Source organism: Salvelinus alpinus, chromosome 10 (genome assembly GCF_045679555.1).
Source record: "Salvelinus alpinus chromosome 10, SLU_Salpinus.1, whole genome shotgun sequence".
In the NCBI taxonomy this organism is placed as follows: Eukaryota; Metazoa; Chordata; class Actinopteri; order Salmoniformes; family Salmonidae; genus Salvelinus; species Salvelinus alpinus.
This window is the reverse complement of record NC_092095.1, coordinates 34,740,286-34,767,177: the sequence shown is the minus strand read 5'-3', so window position 1 is coordinate 34,767,177 and position 26,892 is coordinate 34,740,286. Positions and strand designations below refer to the sequence as shown.

Below are 26,892 nucleotides of genomic sequence, written 5' to 3'. Positions count from 1 at the left end.
ACAGTTTTGCTCCAATGGTATCTACAGTTTCTCTATCCCTGATTGTTTTATCCTCTCTGCAGGTGTCATTACGTGTCTACACGGTAGGTATATGCTGTCCCCCACTGTATGTCCTACATACTGATAGGTTCTGAACAAACAGAGTAAAGACTCACGGACAACTAGAAAAAGCTCAAACCAAGTTTATTCACCCACTGGGTCATACAGCTGCAAAGACAAAGACATGTTTACACAAGCACATATTTATACCCTCCTACTAGGCGGAGTCAACTCCTTGCACATCTAGGCAGCCAGTACATCTCTGTTGCTAGTCAGGAACTTAATTGGTTCCTCTCACTGGTGTAGTCATGGCCCTGCCTCATGGTAGAACCTTCATGGGTGTGGAAGTATATGTGTGTGGGGTAGGACTGTTCCTTCTCACTTCATCTGACCTGACCTCGGGCCGAATTCCTCACTCCTCCCTAATCCACGGCTGTCCTACTTTATCAGTGACTGAAGCCAGACTGTTGCCATTTGCCTGCCTCCTTAGGAGCCATAAGATTTAGCAATACCATGTTTTGACAGAATGTAAACTTTCTGCACTCCCCCTTCCTCACTCATTAACTTTCCATGAACTTTATCCACCCTCCATTGACCCCAACATATACAGTACCAGTCAAATGTTTGGACTCACCCACTCATTCAAGGGTTTTTCTGAATTTTTACTATTTTCTACATTGTAGAATAATAGTGAAGACATCAAAACTATGAAATGACACATGGAATCATGTAGTAACCAAAAAAGTGTTAAACAAATCAAAATCTATTTTATATTTGAGATCCTTCAAAGTAGCCACCCTTTGCCTTGATGACAGCTTTGAACACTCTTTGCATTCTCTCAACCAGCTTCATGAGTTAGTCACCTGGAATGCATTTCAATTAACAGGTGTGCCTTGTTAAAAGTACATTTTTGGAATTTATTTTGTTCTTAATGTGTTTGAGCCAATCATTTGTCAATCGGGTGGTATACAAGTTAGGGGTGGTAGACGGAAGATAACCCTATTTGGAAAAAATACCAAGTCCATTTTATGGCAAGAACGGCTCAAATAAGCAAAGAGAAATGACAGTCCATCATTACTTTAAGACATGAAGGTCAGTCAATCGGGAACATGTCAAGAACTTTGAAAGTTTCTTCAAGTGCAGTTGCAAAAACCATCAAGCGCTATGATGAAACTGGCTCACGTGAGGACGGCCACATGAAAGGAAGACCCAGAGTTACCTCCGCTGCAGAGGATGAGTTCATTAGAGTTACCAGCCTCAGAAATCGCAGCCCAAATAAATGCTTCACACATCTCAACATCAACTTTTCAGAGGAGACTGCGTGAATCAAGCCTTCATTGTTGAGTTGCTGCAAAGAAACCACTACTGAAGGACACCAATAAGAAGAAGAGACTTTCTTGGGCCAAGAAACACAAGCAATGAAAATTAAACCGGTGGAAATCTGTCCTTTGGTCTGATGAGTCCAAATTTGAGATTTTTGGTTGCAACCGCCGTGTCTTTGAGACGCAAAGTGAACGGATGACCTCCGCATGTCTGGTTCCCATCGTGAAACATGGAGGAGGAGGTGTGATGGTGTGGGGGTGCTTTGCTGGTGACACTGTCAGTGATTTATTTAGAATTCAAGGCACACTTAACCAGCATGGGTACCACAGCATTCTGCAGCGATACGCCATCCATTCTGGTTTGTGCTTAGTGGGACTATCATTTGTTTTTCAACAGGACAATGACCCAACACACCTCCAGGCTGTGTAAGGGCTATTTAACCAAGAAGGAGAGTGATGGAGTGCTGCATCAGATTACCTGGCCTCCACAAGGACCTGAGCTTGTGGGTTCTATATAGAACCTTTAGGTGTGCCATGTATGAAACAAGCAAGGTGACATTGCGTCAAAGCATTGGGCTTGTGATTGGGTTGTGCTTATTGGGATTTCCACAAGGCATGGATCTCCTTCTCGAGTATTCTGAAATCAGAAGCCTTTTTAGCCTGGCAGTTATGTAATCTCAAATCCTTTCATTTCCAGCCAGTTACATTTTCCGGCTAAGGTGTTAGGTTTCAGTAAGAGGATGGCCATTTTCTAACACAGGAATAACCTTCTAACTCTGAGCGACATTGCACTACTGGTACAATGCAAGGTCAGAGACAGTTATGAATGGGTCTTCAACCTTTTCTTGCCCAGGCGAAACAAACGACCCCAGGGACCGACATTATATGTTTTAATACAAGAACATTATTTTCCCATAGGATGTATGATATTGGCAAGGAGAAGTAGTCAACATTTTAAAATGAATAGATTTGGTGGATAGTTTTTTCATTTATTTTGACCTCCTCCCACTTTATGATTGACTAGAATGTTGTATTATTAGCGTGGTCATGCTAGTTCTTTTATAAATGTTCTTGGAGTGGCCATTGATTTGTTTACTTCCTCAGACACCTGTGTCTTCAGCTGCTGCTGTGCTCGCCTCAATAGATGTCATTGCTCTAAACAAGGGTAGCGTTACCCGTGGCTATCATTAGCCACATACTGAATTAATGGGAAGAGACTCGGACAACGGAAAGGATTACTGCCATATAACTTCTCACGATTTTTGTCCCCTCGTAGCTGTTCTGCACCGCTTGCTTCAACAGATGCTCGCTTCACATGTACACACGCACACTCACCGCTCTCACAATCTCACACCATGTGCAGCCTCTCCCAGACCAACTGTGATGGATACTTTGAAAGGAGGCTTTTGACTTCTTTATTCCCATTCACTTTTTTTTAATCTCATATCCAATTGCTCTCTCAATACATATTACCTGTATGGATTTAGGTTCCGATTGGGCCCAATATAAACAGTCTGTCCTGGGATGTGTCCCAAAAAAAAAAAAAAATGGTAACCTATTTGGTATTGGAATTTGATTAGGATCCCCATTAGCTTTTGCAAAATCAGCAGCTACTTTTCCTGGGGTCGACACAAAACATGAAACATGACACAATACAGAAGATTAATAGACAAGAACAGCTCAAGGACAGAACTACGTACGAATATTTTTTTAAAGGCACATGTAGCCTACATATTTCATACATACAGACAAACTAAGTCAAATTGGGGCGAGGCGTTGGGCCGTGAGGTGTTGCTTTTTTTAAACCAGGTTTGCTGTTTATTTGAGCAATATGAGATGGAATGGATTTCCACGCAATAATGGCTCTATATAATATTGTACCCTTTCTTGAATTGTGTGACTGTGAAAAGACCCCTGGTGGCATGTCTGGTGGGGTAAGTATGTGTCAGAGCTGTGTGTAAGTTGACTATGCAAACAATTTGGGATTCTCAAGACATTAACATTTCTTATAAAAAGAAGTGATGCAGTCAGTCTCTCTTCAACTCTTAGCCAAGAGAGAATGGCATGCATAATATCTATAAAGAGATGCAGCACTCGACCACACGCCTCGACAACAATCAAGATAAGACAAAACTAGAGCCTGCAGAACTTGCTTTTTGGAGTGTGGTGTCAAATAATCTCTTTATTACGGACAGACCTCTCCCCATCTTTACAACTATTGAATCTATATGTATTGACCATGACAGTTTACAATCTAAGGTAACGCCAAATAATTTAGTCTCCTTAACTTGTTCAACAGCCTCACCATTCATTACCAGATTCAGCTGAGGTCTGGAATTTAAGGAATGATTTGTACCAAATACAATGCCCTTAGTTTTAGAGATTTTGGTCCAAGGTGGCTTAGCAGTTCAGACGTCTTTTTCCGTATTGTCGTGTCGTGTCCTGTATATATATATATTTACACCTTTTCTTCGCATATCTTTTATTTATTTTATTATCCAAGAACTCAACTACAAAAGCTTTCCTGCAAAAGCTTTCCTGCAACCCGCTTCACCAATTACAAAAAGTATTACTTACCTCAATCTGAAAATCCATCGTGGAAGCTAGCCAGGGGCTAATTCAGAAGCTAGCCTGAAAGCTAACCAGAAGCTACTCCGATAGCTAGCCAGAAGCTAATCTGTAGCTGCCCCGAAATTAGCCGGTTTGCTGGCTAGCGTTGGTGTTTCAGCTGCCCACGTTTTGTGGTCATCAGCTATTCCTTTAGCTCGATAATCTACCGGCACTTTTGTGCAACGCGACTCGGACCGGAGCATTCCGGGACTTTTTTTCTTTTTCTCTCAGTTTCCCCGGATTCCAGCCGCAGGCTCTGGACACCTGCACCTTGATTTCGCAGCTAGCTAGCTGCATACCGTGTGACTATTGGCTTACGTCGACCCCAGGGCAAACTCAAATCATGCTGGAGCTAGCCAGCTAAGGAGTTCCATCACCATCCGGACCCGTTTCTTTTGTTGCTGCTGCAGATACGGAACCCCACCGGGCCTTCACGACTGACTGCCGCGACTGACTGCCGACGTTATCTGCCCGAGGGATTTATCCAACCGGCACCTCCGTCCCGACGTTACCTGAACGCTCATCTGAGGCCCGCTAATCGTTAGCTGTCTTATCGGCTGCTATCTGAACAAAACCCCACTACACGGAACCTACCGACGGAAACGCACGAGGTATCTACAAACAGACCTCCATCCTATGCTGCTACCGATAGCCATATACCTGGCCAGCTGTCTGGACCGCCACGACCCCAACCAACCTCTACTCACTGGACCCTTATTGATCACTCGATTAAGCATGCCTCTCCTTAATGTAAATATGCCTTGTCCATTGCTGTTCTGGTTAGTGTTTATTGGCTTATTTCACTGTAGAGATTCTAGCCCTGCTCTCTATACCATATCCAACCTCTCAGTTCCACCACCCACATATGCGATGACATCACCTGGTTTCAATGATGTTTCTAGAGACAAGATCTCTCTCATCATCACTCAATACCTAGGTTTACCTCCACTGTATTCACATCCTACCATACCTTTGTCTGTACATTATTCCTTTAAACTATTTTATCGCCCCCAGAAACTTCCTTTTACTCTCTACTCTAGTAGCTCTAGGCGACCAATTCTCATAGCTTTTAGCCGTACCCTTATCCTACTCCTCCTCTGTTCCTCTGGTGATGTAGAGGTGAATCCAGGCCCTGCAGTACCTGGCTCCACTCCTATTCCCCAGGCGCTCTCTTTTGATGACTTCTGTAACCGTAATAGCCTTGGCTTCATGCATGTTAACATTAGAAGCCTCCTCCCTAAGTTTGTTTTGTTCACTGCTTTAGCACACTCTGCCAACCCGGATGTCTTAGCCGTGTCTGAATCCTGGCTTAGAAAGACCACCAAAAATTCAGACATTTTCATCCCCAATTACAAGATTTTCAGACAAGATAGAACGGCCAAAGGGGGCGGTGTTGCAATCTACTGCAAAGACTGCCTGCAGAGTTCTGTTATACTATCCAGGTCTGTTCCCAAACAATTTGAACTTCTACTTTTAAAAATCCACCTCTCTAAAAACAAGTCTCTCACCGTTGCCGCCTGCTATAGACCACCCTCTGCCCCTAGCTGTGCTCTGGACACTATATGTGAACTGATTGCCCCCCATCTATCTTCAGAGCTCGTGCTGCTAGGCGACCTAAATTTGAACATGCTCAACACCCCAGCCACCCTACAATCTAAGCTTGATGCCCTCAATCTCACACAAATTATCAATGAACCTACCAGGTACCACCCCAATTCCGTAAACACGGGTACCCTCATAGATATCATCCTAACAAACTTGCCCTCCAAATACACCTCTGCTGTTTTCAACCAAGATCTCAGCGATCACTGCCTCATTGCCTGCATCCGTAATGGGTCAGCGGTCAAACGACCTCCACTCATCACTGTCAAACGCTCCCTGAAACACTTCAGCGAGCAGGCCTTTCTAATCGACCTGGCCGGGGTATCCTGGAAGGATATTGATCTCATCCCGTCAGTAGAGGATGCCTGGTCATTTTTTAAAAATGCCTTCCTCACCATCTTGAATAAGCATGCCCCATTCAAGAAATTTAGAACCAGGAACAGATATAGCCCTTGGTTCTCTCCTGACCTGACTGCCCTTAACCAACAGAAAAACATCCTATGGCGTTCTGCATTAGCATCGAACAGCCCCCGTGATATGCAACTTTTCAGGGAAGCCAGAAACCAATATACACAGGCAGTTAGAACAGCCAAGGCTAGCTTTTTCAAGCAGAAATTTGCTTCCTGCAACACAAATTCAAAAAAGTTCTGGGACACCGTAAAGTCCATGGAGAATAAGAACACCTCCTCCCAGCTTCCAACCGCTCTGAAGATAGGAAACACTGTCACCACCGACAAATCCACTATAATTGAGAATTTCAATAAGCATTTTTCTACGGCTGGCCATGCTTTCCACCTGGCTACCCCTACCCCGGACAACAGCACTGCCCTCCCCTCTGCTACTCGCCCAAGCCTTCCCCATTTCTCTTTCTCCCAAATACAGTCAGCTGATGTTCTTAATGAGCTGCAAAATCTGGACCCTTACAAATCAGCCGGGCTAGATAATCTGGACCCTTTCTTTCTAAAACTATCTGCTGAAATTGTTGCCACCCCTATTACTAGCCTCTTCAACCTCTCTTTCGTGTCGTCTGAGATCCCCAAAGATTGGAAAGCAGCTGCGGTTATCCCCCTCTTCAAAGGGGGGGACACCCTTGACCCTAACTGCTACAGACCTATATCTATCCTACCCTGCCTTTCTAAGGTCTTCGAAAGCCAAGTCAACAAACAGATTACCGACCATTTCGAATCACACCACACCTTCTCCGCTATGCAATCTGGTTTCAGAGCTGGTCATGGGTGCACCTCAGCCACGCTCAAGGTCATAAACGATATCGTAACCGCCATCGATAGGAAACAATACTGTGCAGCCGTATTCATTGACCTGGCCAAGGCTTTTGACTCTGTCAATCACCACATCCTCATTGGCAGACTCGACAGCCTTGGCTTCTCTAATGATTGCCTCGCCTGGTTCACCAACTACTTCTCTGATCGAGTTCAGTGTGTCAAATCGGAGGGTCTGTTGTCCGGGCCTCTGGCAGTCTCTATGGGGGTGCCACAGGGTTCAATTCTTGGACCGACTCTCTTCTCTGTTTACATCAATGATGTCGCTCTTGCTGCTGGTGATTCTCTGATCCACCTCTACGCAGACGACACTATTCTGTATACTTCTGGCCCTTCTTTTGACACTGTGTTAACAACCCTCCAGGCGAGCTTCAATGCCATACAACTCTCCTTCCGTGGCCTCCAACTGCTCTTAAATACAAGTAAAACCAAATGCATGCTCTTCAACCGATCGCTGCCTGCTCCTGCCCGCCTGTCCAACATCACTACTTTGGACGGCTCTGACTTAGAATATGTGGACCACTACAAATACCTAGGTGTCTGGTTAGACTGTAAACTCTCCTTCCAGACCCACATCAAACATCTCCAATCCAAAGTCAAATCTAGAATTGGCTTCCTATTCCGCAACAAAGCATCCTTTACTCATGCTGCCAAACATACCCTTGTAAAACTGACCATCCTACCAATCCTCGACTTCGGTGATGTCATTTACAAAATAGCCTCCAAAACCCTACTCAATAAATTGGATGCAGTCTATCACAGTGCCATCCGTTTTGTCACCAAAGCCCCATATACTACCCACCACTGCGACCTGTACACTCTCGTTGGCTGGCCCTCGCTTCATACTCGTCGCCAAACCCACTGGTTCCAGGTCATCTACAAGACCCTGCTAGGTAAAGTCCCCCCTTATCTCAGCTCGCTGGTCACCATAGCAGCACCTACCTGTAGCACGCGCTCCAGCAGGTATATCTCTCTAGTCACCCCCAAAACCAATTCTTCCTTTGGACGCCTCTCCTTCCAGTTCTCTGCTGCCAATGACTGGAACGAACTACAAAAATCTCTGAAACTGGAAACACCTATCTCCCTCACTAGCTTTAAGCACCAGCTGTCAGAGCAGCTCATAGATTACTGCACCTGTACATAACCCATCTACAATTTAGCCCAAACAACTACCTCTTTACCTACTGTATTTATTTATTAATTTATTTTGCTCCTTTGCACCCCATTATTTCTGTCTCTACTTTGCACTTTCTTCCACTGCAAACCAACCATTCCAGTGTTTTTTTAGTTTTTATTTTACTTGCTGTGTTGTACTCACTTCGCCTCCATGGCCTTTTTATATTTTTATTTATTTATACATATATTTGTTTGCCTTCACCTCCCTTATCTCACCTCACTTGCTCACATTGTATATAGACTTATTTTTTTTTCACTGTATTATTGACTATATGTTTGTTTTACTCCATGTGTAACTATGTGTTGTTGTATGTGTCGAACTGCTTTGCTTTATCTTGGCCAGGTCGCAATTGTAAATGAGAACGTGTTCTCAATTTGCCTACCTGGTTAAATAAAGGTTAAATAAAATAAATAAAATAAATAAAGAGATGTTCAGTACCAGTTTATTACTGGCCATCCATTCCAAAACAAACTGCAACTCTTTGTTAAGGGTTTCAGTGACTTCATTAGCTGTGGTTGCTGATGTGTATATGTTTGAATCATCAGCATACATGGACACACATGCTTTGTTTAATGCCAGTGGTAAAAATAGAAAAGAGTAGAGGACCTACAGAGCTGCTCTGCGGTACCCCACATGTTACATGTTTGACATTAGAGAAACGTCTATTAAAGAAAACCCTTTGAGTTCTATTATATAGATAGCTCTGAATCCACGATATGGCAGAGGTTGAAAAGCCATAACACACACGTTTTTTCAACAACAGTTATGGTCAATAATATCAAAGGCTGCACTGAAATCTAACAGTACAGCTCCCACAATCTTCTTATTATCAATTTCTTTCAACCAATCATCAGTCAGTTGTGTCAGTGCAGTCCATGTTGAGTGCCCTTCTAATTTGTTTACAGAGAAATAACATTGTGTTTGGTCAAAAACCATTTTCCCCAACAGTTTATTAAGAGCTGGCAGCAAGCATATACCAATACAGTGGGGAGAACAAGTATTTGATACACTGCCGATTTTGCACGTTTTCCTACTTACAAAGCATGTAGAGGTCTGTAATTTTTTATCATAGGTACACTTCAACTGTGAGAGACGGAATCTAAAACAAAAATCCAGAAAATCACATTGTATGATTTTTAAGTAATTCATTAGCATTTTATTGCATGACATAAGTATTTGATACATCAGAAAAGCAGAACTTAATATTTGGTACAGAAACCTTTGTTTGAAATTACAGAGATCATACGTTTCCTGTAGTTCTTGACCAGGTTTGCACACACTGCAGCAGGGATTTTGGCCCACTCCTCCATACAGACCTTCTCCAGATCCTTCAGGTTTCGGGGCTGTCGCTGGGCAAAACGGACTTTCAGCTCCCTCCAAAGATTTTCTATTGGGTTCAGGTCTGGAGACTGGCTAGGCCACTCCAGGACCTTGAGATGCTTCTTACGGAGCCACTCCTTAGTTGCCCTGGCTGTGTGTTTCGGGTCGTTGTCATGCTGTAAGACCCAGCCACGACCCATCTTCAATGCTCTTACTGAGGGAAGGAGGTTGTTGGCCAAGATCTCGCGATACATGGCCCCATCCATCCTCCCCTCAATACGGTGCAGTCGTCCTGTCCCCAAAGAATGATGTTTCCACTTCCATGCTTCACGGTTGGGATGCAGTGGGCACTGGTCAAAAGTAGTGCACTATATAGGGAATAGGATGCCATTTGGGAGGCAGACCTGGGCTCACTCAGCTGCTGCCATGGCCAGTTTCAGTGCTAGGGGGTCAATGGAGAGGGGGGAGAAGGGAGGGAAGGAAGGAGAGAGAGAAGATGAGCGGTCGGTTGAGTGAGAGAATTGCCTAGCGGTGCCTGAGCAGAAGTGAGGATGTGCTGCTCCTATATTTAGACTTTTTAAGACACAAGTGAGTTAAGTGAGCAAGACAGAACACCCTGGACCCTCTAAACCGGCCAGGGGATGTATGGGTGGGTGTGTGCGTGCGTGCGCATATTTACACACACACACACACTCGGAGGTTAGCTTCTAGAGGGGCTCAGTGCTGTTTCAGTCTGCCTGCTGTCATCTACCTCTTCACCTGCCTCTCCTGTTAGGGCTCTGCACTGAACACGCTCGCTGAATTAAAGGATATTTCAAGTGTTCGCCTCTTATACTGAACCAGCAGGGCCAGGCCACTTCACTGCCTGTGATGGCCCAAGATAGTATCCCTTTCTCAGGGGAAAGGATGATGTGTTGATCCCCTGTCTGGGTCTGTTGTGGGATTCCTATTCTGGGGATTAGGGTTTGCAATGTTTCTCATGGTGGACTTTGCCGATCCGGAACTCCTACAGAGCTGTGGCCAGAAACGCTTTCTTTACATTGAGGGCCACAAGAGAATCTGAAATGTGTTAGATTGGGTCTAATGTGATGGCCCTTAAAATAGGCCATGCCACTGTTTGTGATGGTTTAGCAGGCATGCCTTTCTTAGGGATGAGATTGAGCTATCGGTCGTCTGTCAGTGTCTGAGATTTCCCGTTCAGACAGGTAGCCTAATGGTTAAGAGCATTGGGCCGGTAACCGAAAGGTCGCTGGTTCAAGTCCCCAAGCCGACTAGGTGAAAAAATCTGTTGATGTGCTCTTGAGCAAGGCACTTAACCCTAATTGCTCCTGGAAGCCACTCTGGATAAGAGTGTCTGCTAAATGACTATACTTTTTTAAAATGTTTAATGTAGTGGAGATGCAGAGAGAGCTCATACTGCTTCGTAATGGTTAGTGATGGACTCCCCTCTTGTCTGTGTCTTTGAATATACATGCATGCACACACACACACAAAGTAGAGAGAGAGGGAGGGTTGGATTATAGCAGATGGGAGGATGATTTTTTGTTGTTGAATAATAGCATTTACAATTCTCATCACTTAACTTTATTAATATGAATAGCTGCTGCTCCCAGGCTCAGACCTAACCTCTGATATGTACATTTAGAGCCAAACAATATTACATAAGGATTTATATAAATCAGACATTTAGCATATTCTCTCTTGTTAGTGAAATGCATAGTCTAATGCTGACCATTTTCACCTTTTCTGTTGTGCCGTGCTTATAGCTGTCTGGTTATGATTCAAATCACAGTAAAAGCATGTCTGGACTAATTTGTTTTTGTGTCTGGAAATGGAATTGGTTTTATTGAATTACATTTCCACCCAATGGCAAAAAAATGTAATGTGTAACATTTCTTGTAAGATTTTCCCACACAAAAATAGTAAACTTTTTTTCTAGCTTTTCAACAGACAGGGGGGGGGGGGGAGTGTGTTTCGACACATAACTTGAACCTTCCATGACGTTTTGACACATCCTGTGATTGAAATGGTCAGATCCCACAAACACTGTTCAAACATTTCACAGCAAACTCCTTAAGATGTCCTCCTCAAACTTCAAAACCCCTACACTAAACATAAAACACAGACCGGCTTTATTTCACCAGCATTTTCTTTCATTAAATGGAGGGATGTTCTGTAAGGTCTTCAGAGCGGAGATTCTATTTGATCTTTGATGTTAAAGAAACACTGTTTTTACCCAGCCCCCAGCCCCCACCCCTCGCCTCCTCTCTCCCTGCACCACACCCTTGACAGAAAGCACACGGATTCATTAGAAGCCTCAGAAAGTCAATAATGGTAATAGTTTCTTTTGCCAGGGGAAGTGGGAGCTTGGCAGAACCACAGAGGGGCTTCTTTTCTGCACTTCACATACATATTTTATTTAAATCGCATTTATATGTGCAAATTGATCGGATGAGAGCGAGGAGAGAGAGCGAGATAGGCGAGGAAGGGGGAGGGAGGCCTGCCTGGTCTCATCGACTAGACGTAACATCGTAAACGAAAATGTTCTGTTAGGTATGGTTATGTAGGACAGAAGATTACTTAGGGCAAAAACAAAAGGAGGGTGGTTGGTCAGGATGGATGGATGGATGGATAGATGGGTGGGTGGGGCGTTTAATGCGAGCGTCTAGCAACCCAAAGGTTGCCTGTTTGAATCTCATCACGGACAACTTTAGCATTTTAGCAACTTTGCAGCCACTTACTACGTTTTAGCTATTTTGCAACTACTTTGCGTGTTAGACAACCCTTCCCCTAAACTTAACCCTTTAATCTAACTCCTAACCCTAAATGTAACCCTTAACCCTAACCATAACCATAAACCCCTAGCCCCTAACCTAGCTAACGTTAGCCAATTAGCCACCTAGCTAACGTTAGTAACAACAAATTGGAATTTGTAACATATCATATGTATTGCAAATCCATAACATATGTATGAATTGCAACATGTAACATCATACCAATTGTAATTCATAACATACAGTATAATACGAAATGAATGAAGGACATCCACAAATGAATACATACCATACCAAATGTACCGTATCATACTAATTTGAGTGTCCCGGATTTTCGTTTACTATATTACGTTTAGGTTGGGGAACCTTTCCCTCCCAAGCTCCAAGGCAAGGGGGTGAGGAGGGAGTAATGCAGGGAAATTCTGCACCAAGAAACCAAAAGACGAAGAGACACTCTAAAGGAATGCCGCTCCCTTATTCATGTGAGCAGGAAACGTGGAATTTCTTAACCTTATTATGGAATATGGATTTGCCAAAAACTGCTGTACTACAGCAGTGGGCTGCCAACCGAAACCTCCTCCCCTTATCCACTTCACTTTCCCAAATTCTCACTTTTGATTCTTCCTCATATCGGATAAACACACAAGATGTTATGTTCCATAGATCACAAAACTTCCCTCTCCGAAAATACTCCTCCTCACAAAAACGGTTAGTGTACGGACTTAATTTAGGAGGGTTAGGTTAGTGTACTGACTTAATTTGAAGAGGTTGATATACTGACTTAATTTGACTTAATTTGACAGGGTTACTGTACTGACTTAATTTTGGAGGGTTAGTTTAGTGGATAGCTTGACGTTTAAGTAGCCTGTAAGGGAGGAGGAGAGAAGGAGCAGATGCCGGATGAACCATACATTCTCATCCGTCTGTTTCGCTACCTGTCTTGAGTGACAGGCGCAGGGTAGTGGAGGGCTGCTCTGTTGCACGTTGAGCCCACTGATGCAGAACTTAAATATGCATGAGCGTGGATGTGATAGCACTGGCCTTTCTAGTCCAAAGTCACCACACAGCAACGTGACAAATGAGGTCTCAACCTCCTATTTAATCAACAATTACACGTTCACATTTCACTAACGAGGTGAAATTGCCTCACGTCGTAGCCTCCTGGATACCACTCGATTCCGCTGTGGGCAAGATTGATGTCATTTTGTGTGGCCTAACTCTACCACCTAACTAAACACCCCACGGGACAATTCCTGTTGTTCAATATACCTCTGTGTCACTTTAGGCCACCTTTTCTTAGTTTCTGAGTTCGCACAGAAGCCATTAGTATTTCTCCCCTGGTTCTCTTCCGTTGCTAGTTTATTTATTTATTTCCTGTTTGACCGTGCTGCGGCAGTCAGGAGCAAGCAGCCAGAGATTAAAAAAACAGCCGGGCGTTTTAATTTGGGCGCTCTCGCTCGCTTTTGGCAGCCATTACCGTTACATGGATGACCCCGGGCGTGAATTAAGGAAGCCGGCCACATTTGGCAGGAGAGGAGGATAGATAATAAATACACAGAGAACAGAGGGAGGGATGGAGGGATGAGAGCCTACAAACCCGATGTCCTTCAGGGGCACTCAGGATCCTCCATTAGCAGTGTGCCCATTTCTCCCGTCTCTATATGTACCTGGTTCGTCTCAGGTTGGCATAGAGAGACACACTCACTCCTGCCTGGCACACACAAAACAACATTCTATCTCTTTCTCTCCCACACACTCTCTTACTTTCATCAGGGCAGTGAGGGGTAACATACACTACCGTTCAAAAGTTTGGGGTCACTTAGAAATACTTTTGTCCATTTAAAATACCATCAAAATTATTCAGAAATACAGTGCAGACATTGTTAATGTTGTTAATTACTATTGTAGCCCCATTATCAGCAACCATCACTCCTGTGTTCCAATGGAACGCTGTGTTAGCTAATCCAAGTTTATCATTTTAAAAGGCAAATTGATCATTAGAAAACCATTTTGCAATTATGTTAGCACAGCTGAAAACTGTCGTTCTGATTAAAGAAGCAATAAAACTGGCCTTCTTTAGACTAGTTGAGTATCTTGGAGCATCAGCATTTGTGGGTTCGATTACAGGCTCAAAATGGCCAGAAACAAAGAACTTTATTCTGAAACTTGTCAGGCTATTCTTGTTCTGAGAAATGAAGGCCATGCGAGAAATTGCCAAGAAACTGAAGATGTCGTACAACGCTGTGTACTACTCCCTTCACAGAACAGTGTAAACTGGCTCTAACCAGAATATAAAGAGTAATGATAATGGGATAATGGGCCTCTGTACGCTTATGTAGATATTCCATGAAAAATCTTCAGTTTCCAGCTACAATAGTTATTTACAACATTAGCAATGTCTACACTGTATTTCTGATCAATTTGATGTTATTTTAATGGAGAAAAAATGTACTTTTCTTTCAAAAACAAGAACATTTCTAAGTGACCCCAAACTTTTGAACGGTAGTGTATATAAGATGACAAAACAGATTATGCACATAAACTTGGACTCTGTCTGTCTGGTCTGGTCTTGTCTGGTCTGGTCTGGTCTGGTCTGGTCTGGTCTGGTCTGGTCTGTCGTGTGCATCATTATGTGAACAGTATGTAAGAAGGGTTTGGTGTGAAATTAAATAGGGCGGGCGGAGGTTTGAGAGAGATTAAAAACAAAGTTGGCAGAGATTCACGCAATCCGATGCAACAGTGGCGCAAGGCGAGCGCTTTTCTCATGTTTTGTAAATCAGAACACACTCCAGCATAAATGACTGCTTACGTAACACACAGACCACAGCAGTCTGGTCTGGACAAGCAGCTAGCGCCCGTTAAACACATAACAGCTACAGATCCACACCAACCCGTGAGAAAAAGGATTTGGCATTCAAACACACATGCATGCACACAACACATACACATACAGACACACACACCCACTCAATACACAGTCAATACACACGGAAACATACACAACACACACACACACAATACACTCCAATGGCATTGGATCGTCGGATTAACAAGGCACTTATTCACATAAAAGTGCTGGAGAGGGGCTGTGAATGGGACTGTTAACTGCTTGACTTGACTCCGTGACTTAACACCAGGGGCTGGCTGTGTCTCAGGTCAAAATCAAATCAAATCAAATTTATTAGTCACATACACATGGTTAGCAGATGTTAATGCGAGTGTAGCGAAATGCTTGTGCTTCTAGTTCCGACAATGCAGTAATAACAACAAGTAATCTAACCTAACAATTCCGCAACTACTACCTTATACACGCAAGTGTAAAGGGATAAAGAATATGTACATAAAGATATATGAATGAGTGATGGTACAGACGGCATAGGCAAGGTGCAGTAGATGGTATAGAGTACGGTATATACCTATGAGATGAGTACTGTAGGGTATGTAAACATAAAGTGGCATAGTTTAAAGTGGCTAGTGGTCCATGTATTACATAAGATGGCAAGATGCAGTAGATGATATAGAGTACAGTATATACATATACATAAGAGATGTGTAATGTAGGGTATGTAAACATTATATTAGGTGGCATTGTTTAAAGTGGCTGGTGGTACATTTTTACATAATTTCCATCAATTCCCATTTTTAAGGTGGCTGGAGCTGAGTCAGTTTGTTGGCAGCGGCCGCTAAATGTTAGTGGTGGCTGTTTAACAGTCTGATGGCCTTGAGATAGAAGCTGTTTTTCAGTCTCTCGGTCCCTGCTTGGATGCACCTGTACTGACCTCGCCTTCTGGATGATAGCGGGGTGAACAGGTAGTGGCTTGGGTGGTTGTTGTCCTTGATGATCTTTATGGCCTTCCTGTGACATCGGGTGGTGTAGGTGTCCTGGAGGGCAGGTAGTTTGCCCCGGGTGATGCGTTCTGCCGACCTCACTACCCTCTGGAGAGCCTTACGGTTGTGTGCGGAGCAGTTGCCGTACCAGGCGGTGATACAGCCCGACAGGATGCTCTCGATTGTGCATCTGTAGAAGTTTGTGAGTGCTTTTGGTGACAAGCCGAATTTCTTCAGCCTCCTGAGGTTGAAGAGGCGCTGCTGCGCCTCTGGCACCCTATTCCCTATACAGTGCACTAATTTTGATCAGAGCGCTATGGGTTTCCCTATTGCACTATGTAGGGGAAAAGGGTGCCATTTGAGATGCAGCCCATGGACGGAGAACAAGACAGAAGCCAGCTCTCTCTCCCTGACTTCGTCTGTTCACAAGGGAAAGTGTTTCCCACGAAACGCGCAGCGTCGCCTGAAAGCGATAAACTGTAGTTATCTCTCTGCCGCGGTAATACAAAGGCATCAAATTAAACTCTGCGTTTTCTTAATGGATTTCTTGAACGCCGTGCCAAAGTTTGACTCGGCCGCGATTAGAAGTTTTCCCCGGTTCCTTTGTGCTTTTCTTTCTCCATCCTCTTTACTCTGTGCCATGTTTAATTTCACCTGTGACTGACTCTCTCTCTCCCTTATCTCTCTCTCTCTCTCCCTCTTTCTTCTCCTCCTCTCCAGGATATTGAGGACCCAGTCTCTGGAATGGTTCTATAACAACTTGAAGAGCCGCTTCAAGAGGTTCGGCAGTGCCAAGGTTCTGAAGACGCTCTACAGGAATCACATAGTGGAGAGAGGAGGCTACTCCGATCTACCAGGTACAGGAAATGTCTCTCTCTTTTGTCTCTTCCATGTACGGAACGGTGTGTGCATCCCAAATGGCACCCTTTTCCCTATATAGTGCAGTACTTTTGATCAGTGCCCTAGAAGTGCACTAAATAGGGAATATAGTGTAATTTGGGACGCAAGCAGTGTAATTCCTCTAGTGTTGTGTTTTTTATGTATATAGTGCAGTACTTTTGATCAGTGCCCTAGAAGTGCACTAAATAGGGAATATAGTGTAATTTGGGGCGCAAGCAGTGTAATTCCTCTAGTGTTGTGTTTTTGATGTGATCGCTCTCTTCTGTATGCCCACTTCTCAATGACTGCCTGACATTCTCTGTTGGCTATGACGTCTCATTAATGGATCTCAGTTAGTAACTCAACTACAGGGGGCAAAAGGTCTTGCGTCAAGGAACCACACTCACTCAGTCCCACACGTCACGTGGACATTTGTGTGGAGAGAAACTGAACCATTGGCTAACAGACATACACGCCCACGCTTTCTCTTTTACACACACACACACACACACACACACACACACACACACACACACACACACACACACACACACACACACACACACACACACACACACACACACACACACACATAATTTATTTCAGGACAGGGCTGTGTGTGAGTCACTAATGTTCCCAGACCAGAGAGCAGCAGGAAGCAGGAAAGAGACAACCAAATTCATGGTATAGGTAAGCTACTGTCACTGACTCACTGAACCAACTGATATCATGACATTGGTCACGTTTCAGGCCGACTACATTGTAGCCGTTGCATTGCATCAACCAATGTTTGTGTGCCACGCCATCGACCGCACAGTTGGACATCAGACTGCTAAGTCATATTATGGGGTTAGCTCATGTTAAACACCTATCCAGGCATAGTGAGATCTGGAAGGCAATGTCCAAGCACATCAAGACAGTCGTGTAGAGGACACGACAAACCTACCCCCTCAGGAGACTGAAAAGATTTGGCATGGGTCCTCAGATCCTCAAAAGGTTTCACAGCTGCACCATCGAGAGCATCTTGATGGGTTGCATCACTGCCTGGTATGGCAACTGCTTGGCCTCCCACCGCAACGGCCCAGTACATCACTGGGGCCAAGCTTCCTGCCATCCAGGACCTCTATACCAGGCGGTGTCAGAGGAAGCCCCTAAAAATTGTCAAAGACTCCAGCCACCCTAATCATAGACTGTTCTCTCTGCTACCGCATGGCAAGCGGTACCGGAGCGCCAAGTCTAGGTCCAAGAAGCTTCTAAACAGCTTCTAAACCCCCAAGCCATAAGACTCCTGAACAGCTAATACAGCTAATCCTGAACAGCTACCCAGACTATTTGCACCCCCACCTACGCTGTTGCAACTGTTGCAAAATCTATGCATAGCCACTTTAATAACCCTAGTGTTTAGAGCATTGGGCCAGTAACCAAAAGGTTGTTGGATCGAATCCCCGACCTGAGAAGGTAAAAAATCTGTCGTTCTGCCCCTGAACAAGGCAGTTAACCCACTGTTCCCCGGTAGGCCGTCATTGTAAGTAAGAATTTGTTCTTAACTGACTTGCGTCGTTAAATAAAGGTAAGATAAAAAATTACCTCAATTACCTCGACACCGGTGTCCCCGCACATTGACTCTGTACCGGTACCCCCTGTATATAGACCCGCTATTGTTATTTACTGCTCCTACTTAATTATTTGTTATTCTTATCTCTTACTTTTTTTTGTTGGTATTTTCTTAAAACTGCATTATTGGTTAAGGGCTTGTAAGTAAGCATTTCACTGTAAGGTTGCATTCGGCGCATGTGACAAATACAATTTGATTTGATCTGCGTTGTAGTCAGCCTGGAATGCAGCCATTTTGTTTGTTTGACCTCACACCCCACTGGACCACAATTCGTTGAGTCAACATTGTTTCCACATCATTTCACCGTACCTTGTCGAAATGATCACGTTCCATCAGCGTTGCATCACTGAATTCATGTTTCTTGACAACTCATATATCAATCATGACTGGATGTTGATCTGATGTCTTTGCCCGGTGGGATGGTCGGATGTTAGAGTAACGATGTTAGAGTAACGATGGATGTTAGAGTAACGATTGGGCAACGTTATCTCGTGGTTGTGTGAACGTTATAAAGTTATTCTACATAAACGTTTATTGTGCCACACTACCCCGTGAAGGCTGTCTTGCTTGTGCTGTAAAACATTACCATGCATGCGGCTCGGTGATGGTTATCGTGCTGTTGTGGGAATGTTATCATAGCATTGTGCTGTTTGTGTAAGCCTAGATAGCATTAAGTAGAGTGTCTTCTTTTTACTGTGTGGTGCTAGCTCTGTCTGACCTTTACCCTCAGGCCACACTGAGGCTAGAGAGCACAGGCCTCTAGGACATGCGCATACATACGCATGAACGCACACACACGTGCGCACACATCCCTAGAACAACATCCATCGTAGAAGCTCTGCAGCAGTCTTCTTGTAGGTCACACGTGTACATATTTCACTTTCACTGCATACGACAGACATGGAAGGTACAAATAACAAATACCTCACATTTATGTTCCAGCCATGTTGGAGTGAAGGTCACATTATTCTCAAGGGGAAGTGATGGAGTTAAAGGGATAGTTTGTCCAAATTTTAAAATGACATATTGGTTTAAATTCCCATTAAGCAGTCTAGGCCCCAATCTTGTTGGTGTAGAGAATTGTTAGAATTTTTATTTCTATGACTTTGTAGATGAAGCTGAGAATTTTTTAGCAATTTTTAAAGCTAATTTCCTGCAATTCTATGCATTTTGCCATGGCTAATGCTTAGTTGTTTTGCTCATACAATATCAAAACAAATACGCTTGAGGCGTCACTACAGACCCGGGTTCGATCCCAGGCTGTGTTACAGCTGGCCGTGACCGGGAGACCCATGAGGCGGTGCACAATTGGCCCAGAGTCGTCCGGGTTAGGGGGGGGTTGTGTTTGGCAGGGTTGTGTTTCGGAGGACGCATGGCTCTCGACCTTCACCTCTCCTGAGTCCGTACGGGAGTTGCAGCGATGGGACAAGACTGTAACTACCAATTGGATATCATGAAATTGGGGAGAAAAAGGGGTAAAAGTAACAACAACAAAAAATATGTTTTTGGAATGGAAAATTCTCCCTGACAACCTAGCTTTTATTTTGGTGATTGTTAGTTCTCAAATATATGATTATTCCATGATCTTTTCTACATACTTCCTAGCTGGTTTTAGTCATTTAAGTTCACACTGAAAGCTTTTTTCCATCTCGATAAAAAAAAAAGAATATATATATATATATATATATACCGTGGGGAGAACAAGTATTTGAAACACTGCCGATTTTGCAGGTTTTCCTACTTACAAAGCATGTAGAGGTCTGTAATTTTTATCATAGGTACACTTCAACTGTGAGTTGAGTTGAAAAATCCAGATAATCACATTGTATGATTTTTAAGTAATTCATTTGCATTTTATTGCATGACATAAGTATTTGATACATCAGAAAAGCAGAACTTAATATTTGGTACAGAAACCTTTGTTTGAAATTACAGAGATCATACGTTTCCTGTAGTTCTTGACCAGGTTTGCACACACTGCAGCAGGGATTTTGGCCCACTCCTCCATACAGACCTTCTCCAGATCCTTCAGGTTTCGGGGCTGTCGCTGGGCAAAACGGACTTTCAGCTCCCTCCAAAGATTTTCTATTGGGTTCAGGTCTGGAGACTGGCTAGGCCACTCCAGGACCTTGAGATGCTTCTTACGGAGCCACTCCTTAGTTGCCCTGGCTGTGTGTTTCGGGTCGTTGTCATGCTGGAAGACCCAGCCACGACCCATCTTCAGTGCTCTTACTGAGGGAAGGAGGTTGTTGGCCAAGATCTCGCGATACATGGCCCATCCATCCTCCCCTAAATACGGTGCAGTCGTCCTGTCCCTTTTGCAGAAAAGCATCCCCAAAGAATGATGTCTCCACCTCCATGCTTCACGGTTGGGATGGTGTTCTTGGGGTTGTACTCATCCTTCTTCTTCCTCCAAACACGGCGAGTGGAGTTTAAACCAAAAAGCTCTATTTTTGTCTCATCAGACCACATGACCTTCTCCCATTCCTCCTCTGGATCATCCAGATGGTCATTGGCAAACTTCAGACGGGCCTGGACATGCGCTGGCTTGAGCAAGGGGACCTTGCGTGCGCTGCAGGATTTTAATCCATGACGGCGTAGTGTGTTACTAATGGTTTTCTTTGAGACTGTGGTCCCAGCTCTCTTCAGGTCATTGACCAGGTCCTGCCGTGTAGTTCTGGGCTGATCCCTCACCTTCCTCATGATCATTGATGCCCCACGAGGTGAGATCTTGCATGGAGCCCCAGACCGAGGGTGATTGACCGTCATCTTGAACTTCTTCCATTTTCTAATAATTGCGCCAACAGTTGTTGCCTTCTCACCAAGCTGCTTGCCTATTGTCCTGTAGCCCATCCCAGCCTTGTGCAGGTCTACAATTTTAACCCTGATGTCCTTACACAGCTCTCTGGTCTTGGCCATTGTGGAGAGGTTGGAGTCTGTTTGATTGAGTGTGTGGACAGGTGTCTTTTATACAGGTAACGAGTTCAAACAGGTGCAGTTAATACAGGTAATGAGTGGAGAACAGGAGGGCTTCTTAAAGAAAAACTAACAGGTCTGTGAGAGCCGGAATTCTTACTGGTTGGTAGGTGATCAAATACTTATGTCATGTAATAAAATGCAAATTAATTACTTAAAAATCATACAATGTGATTTTCTGGATTTTTGTTTAGATTTTTCTTTTTTGATTCCGTCTCTCACAGTTGAAGTGTACCTATGATAAAAATTACAGACCTCTACATGCTTTGTAAGTAGGAAAACAAAATCGGCAGTGTATCAAATACTTGTTCTCCCCACTGTATATATACAGTACCGTTCAAAAGTTCGGGGTCACATTTTTTGTCCATTAAAGTAACATCAAATTCCAAATCATAACAAAGTGTATTTGTCACGTGCGCCGAATACAACAGGTGTAGACCTCACAGTGAAATGCTTACTTACAGGCTCTAACCAACAGTGCAATTTCTAAAAAAAAATAAGGTGAACAATAGGTATGTAAAGAAATAAAAACTACAGTAAAAAAATACCAGAAGCGAGGCTATTTACAGGCACCAGTGAATTGGGCTGATTTAGGTAGCATGTACATATGGTTAAAGTGACTATGCATATATATTTTTTACCTTTATTTAACTCGGCAAGTCAGTTTAGAACAAATTCTAATTTTCTAATTCTAATCTTAACTGCCTTGTTCAGGTGCAGAACGACAGATTTTTACCTTGGCAGCTCAGAGATTCGATCTTGCAACCTTTCGGTTACAAGCCCAACGCTCTAACCACTAGGCTACCTGCCACTCCTGCTTGTGTCTGAATAACAGAGAGTAGCAGTAGCGTAAAAGAGGGGTTGGTGGGTGGCGGGTGGCGGGACACAATGCAGATAGCCCGGTTAGCCAATGTGCGGGGGCACTGGTTGGTCGGGCTAATTGAGGTAGTATGTACATGAATGTATAGTTAAAGTGACAATGCATATGTGATAAACAGAGAGTAGCAGCAGCATAAAAGAGGGGTTGGGGGGGGGCACACAATGCAAATAGTCCGGGTAGCCATTTGATTACCTGTTCAGGAGACTTATGGCTTGGGGGTAAAAACTGTTTAGAAGCCTTTTTGTCCTAGACTTGGCACTCCGGTACCGCTTGCCATGCGGTAGTAGAGAGAACAGTCTATGACTGGGGTGGCTGGGGTCTTTGACAATTTTTAGGGCCTTCCTCTGACACCGCCTGGTGTAGAGGTCTTGGATAGCAGGCAGCTTAACCTAAGCTGATCAGAAATACAGTGTAGACGTTGTTAATATTGTAAATGACTATTGTAGCTGGAAATGTCCGATTTTTTATGGAATATCTACATTTATCAGCAACCATCACTCCTGTGTTCCAATGGCACGTTGTGTTAGCTAATCCAAGTTTATAATTTTAAAGGCTAATTGATCATTAGAAAACCCTTTTGCAATTATGTTAGCACAGCTTAAAACTGTTGTTCTGATTAAAGAAGCAATAAAACTGACCTTCTTTAGACTAGTTGAGTATCTGGAGCATCAGCATTTTGTGGGTTCGATTACAGGCTCAAAATGGCCAGAAACAAAGATCTTTCTTCTGAAATTCGTCAGTCTACTCCAGTTCTGAGAAATGAAGGCTATTCCATGCGAGAAATTGCCAAGAAACTGAAGATCTCGTACAATGCTATGTACTACTCCCTTCACAGAATAGCACAAACTGGCTCTAACCAGAATAGAAAAAGGAGTGGGAGGCCCCGGTGCACAACTGAGCAAGAGGACAACTACATTAGAGTGTCTTTTTTGAGAAACAGACCCCTCACAAGTCCTCAACTGGCAGCTTCATTAAATAGTACCCGCAAAATACCAGTCTCAATGTCAACAGTGAAGAGGCGACTCCGGGATGCTGGCCTTCAAGCAGAGTTGCAAAGAAAAAGCAATATCTCAGACTGGCCAATAAGAAGAAAAGGTTAAGATGGGCAAAAGAACACAGACACTGGACAGAGGATCTCTGCCTAGAAGGCCAGTATCCCGGAGTCGCCTCTTCACTGTTGACATGTAAACTGGTGTCTTGCTTAACACTTTTTAGGTTACTATATGATTCCATATGTGTTTTTTCGTATTTTTGATGTCTTCGCTGTTATTCTACAATGTAGAAAATAGTAAAATTACAGAAAATCCCTTGAATGAGTAGGTGTGCATTTATTGGGGACAAAATTTAAAAAATAAAGTTAGTATTAGCAGACATTTTTGTCCCCAAAAGATGTGTCAAAATCTTGTTCTGCTTACAAGGTAAGGAAACCAATACGCCATTTTGTAATTTGGGTGAACTATCCTTTTAAAATGGCAATGGAGGTAAAACCTAACCTTCATTCACCTGTGACTTTCAAATGGGCTGAAAGTGATCTATTACTTTCAAATCATATCTGCTTTTTCTTAAAGAAGTTAGATTTTTCCTCTAGTTTGTCAAAAACTCTTCAACTCAAACCAACAGCTACAGTCAGCTAGATTTCACAAATCGAGTTACATTATATAGTTCATTATGTCAATAAAATGTACCAACCATGAAATAATGGAGCAACGTTGTGTTTGTTTTATAAAGGGAATTATTTCTATAGGCTACATTACGTGAAGGATTCCTTTACATTTTGTATTCAATGTGGGCTCCAAAAATATATTTCTAAGTAAACATCAAGGGCTGCGGCCAAATGGCTCCCTATTCCCTTTATGTTGCACTATTTCCCCTATGGACTCCAGGGTTAGGGTCAATTCCATTTCAATTCCAGTCTATTCAGAAAATACACCAAGGGCCTCTTGAGTGGTGCAGCGGTCCAAGGCACTGCATCGCAGTGTTGCAGCGCCACTACAGCCTGGGGTTCGATCCCAGGACGCATTACTCGCCCTTTTCCTCTTCCGAGCCCATTGGGGAGTTGCAGCGATGAGAGAAGATCGTAATTGGATCGCAATTACAACAACAATTGAAATGGAATTGACCCCAACCCTGATGGACTCTGGTCAAAGATAGGGCACTATATAGGGAATAGGGTGCCATTTGGGACACTCACCAAGCTTTCGGAAGAATACAAAACGTCTTTATCCAGTATTTCTACAGCCCCATGGCCTTGACCCATTATGGGTACTTATTGACAATCTCTTCCCTTTAAATCTGGTATACAAGAAAGGGGAGGGGGGAGCACATTCAGAATGGTGAGGAGGACATTCTCAGGGACAAACGCACTCACGCACATACACAAACGGACTCACACATATGCATGCATGCACACACACAAGAGGAAAATAAAGCCGTAACTCATGCATACTTTGTTTAGAAGAGAACTGATGTTAACATCCCTTGTCTCAAACACACATGCGCACCCCCCCCCCCCCCCCCACTTCTCCCAGTTCGTCCGTCATTCCATCAGCCAGCTAGTCAGTCAGTCAATACGGTTTGATGCAGTGTGTGTTTCTAACTCTGAAGCTGTATAATCTGCTCAGCTCATCTGAAATGGGAGCCCAGCGGCAGCTAGCAGCTAATCCTATTACCTCCTTGTGTGATGTAAGAGTGGCAGTAAGAGGAGAGGAGGAGAGTAGGGAGTGAAGGGCAGGAGAGGGGATCACAGAGGGACAGCTGGAAAGACAGATTGGGACAGGAGGGCTTTTTTGGACTGTATGGGGACACACATACAGTAGAGCTGATTGGACCAATAGCCAGCCAGCAGTCACATGGACACACAGACAAAGAGTGGAGCTGATTGGACCAACTGCCACCAGTCAGGTGAACACATTGTCACCAGTGGCACTATTCCTGCCATAACTACCATTATTGGTACTACGGCTAACAGTAGGCCTAATGCCATGGCGGATAGTTTTAACAATATGGTTCAATCAACTTATCCCTTGAAAGGAGCAATCTGGGATTAGTATATCCATTTTTGAAATGGGAGCCATTCATTCTTGAAGAACTCGAAGAACTCCTCCGCTGTTGTTCTTTGAATCGCAGATTGCCCCTTTAAACCCAGTGTGCTATACAACAGTAATACTCCCTAACTCCACACACTCTAACAGATCAGGCTGATGGGGTGGGGGGGGGGACAATGGCATCTGGATGATGAGAGGTTGAGAGCAGATAAAACTGTTCCTACAGCAGGAACTAATCACTCAGAGGACAAAGTGGCCATTGCAACGGAGGGGATTACTAGTCAGCAAGCCCAGCAGCAGCGGCACCACCACCCCACCCGGACCGAGCAGCATCGCCACTCTCTTCTCTCCCCCATTAAGCTTGCTGAGCAGCAGCCTTAACACTAGCTTGTCTGCTAATATTACACAAGGATTACCCCCTGCAACTTCAGGGATTGGAACAATCTAGACTGTGTCCAGTGGGGGTGTTAGAAAGAGAGATTGTGTATGTGTGTGAGTGCGTTTGGGGGGGGGGGGGTGTATGTGATGTCAAAGACATATTGATCTGTCAGTAACCATCCGTCAGACGTTTTACGAGGTTTAAGGACAAACACACACGCCTCTCTCTCTCTCTCTCTTACTCACACACACACACACACACACACACACACACACACACACACACACACACACACACACACACACACACACACACACACACACACACACACACACACACACACACAGTATATGGCAGAGGCGTTGTCAGAAGAGATTTAACAGTTTGAGAACAGAACAGAAATCCACCATGCCCCTTTCGTCCCAACCCCTAATGGCTGCTGTAACGTCTCATGAGCTGCAGTGCCCCTGGTGGCCAGAATGTTACACTACATCATGCAGCAGATGGAGGATTCAGGTGTACTCCCAGTCTGTGCATCTCTCTCTCTCTCTCTCTCTCTCTCTCGCTCTCTCTCTCGCTCTCTGCGTGGTGCCAGATGCTCGAATATAATTGAAAGCCGTCTGTACTGCCCTTCCTCCTGCTGCTGGAGGAACTTCAGCTTTGAGTGCTCTTTACTGACAGGACACACACCCTCTTTCTCTCGCTCACACAAACACACATACACACACAGACCGGTGCTGTCGTCTGCAGGGTTGTCATGGTGATATCGAGTGATTCCTCTGCCGAGCCTTAAGTGGGAAAAAGGTAAGACCGTGGTCAGTGAGAGGATATGAAACAGGAACAAGGAGGAACACAAAGGAGATGGTTATCTCTCTCCATCCCTCTATAATCATTTGACATGAGTAGGGCCCTGTGTTTTGGTTAATCATGTCACATGACCTGGATTTTAACCTCCATTTTAAGCTTTTTCCAGAAATGAGGATTGGACCACAAGTGAAAGCAATTGTCTGAGGATGGTGCTGGACCAGCTGACGTAAAAAGAAAAGGTGACAGTTTAAATGAAGGTTAAAATCCAGGTCATCTGACATGATTAACCAAAACACAGGGCCCTATACATGAGATGACATGAGCTTTCTGATTTGAGGAGGACACGCCCAGTAGGGGAGG

At 44.0% G+C, this 26,892-nt stretch overlaps 1 protein-coding gene across 1 annotated transcript in view; it reads left to right on the top strand.

Moving 5' to 3' along the window:
- myripb (myosin VIIA and Rab interacting protein b) overlaps nucleotides 1-26,892 on the top strand; it is a 145,337-nt gene that overhangs the window by 86,452 nt on the left and 31,993 nt on the right. The window contains 1 exon segment of the mRNA XM_071329076.1: nucleotides 16,673-16,809. Within this exon segment, the coding sequence (XP_071185177.1) occupies nucleotides 16,673-16,809 (137 nt within the window).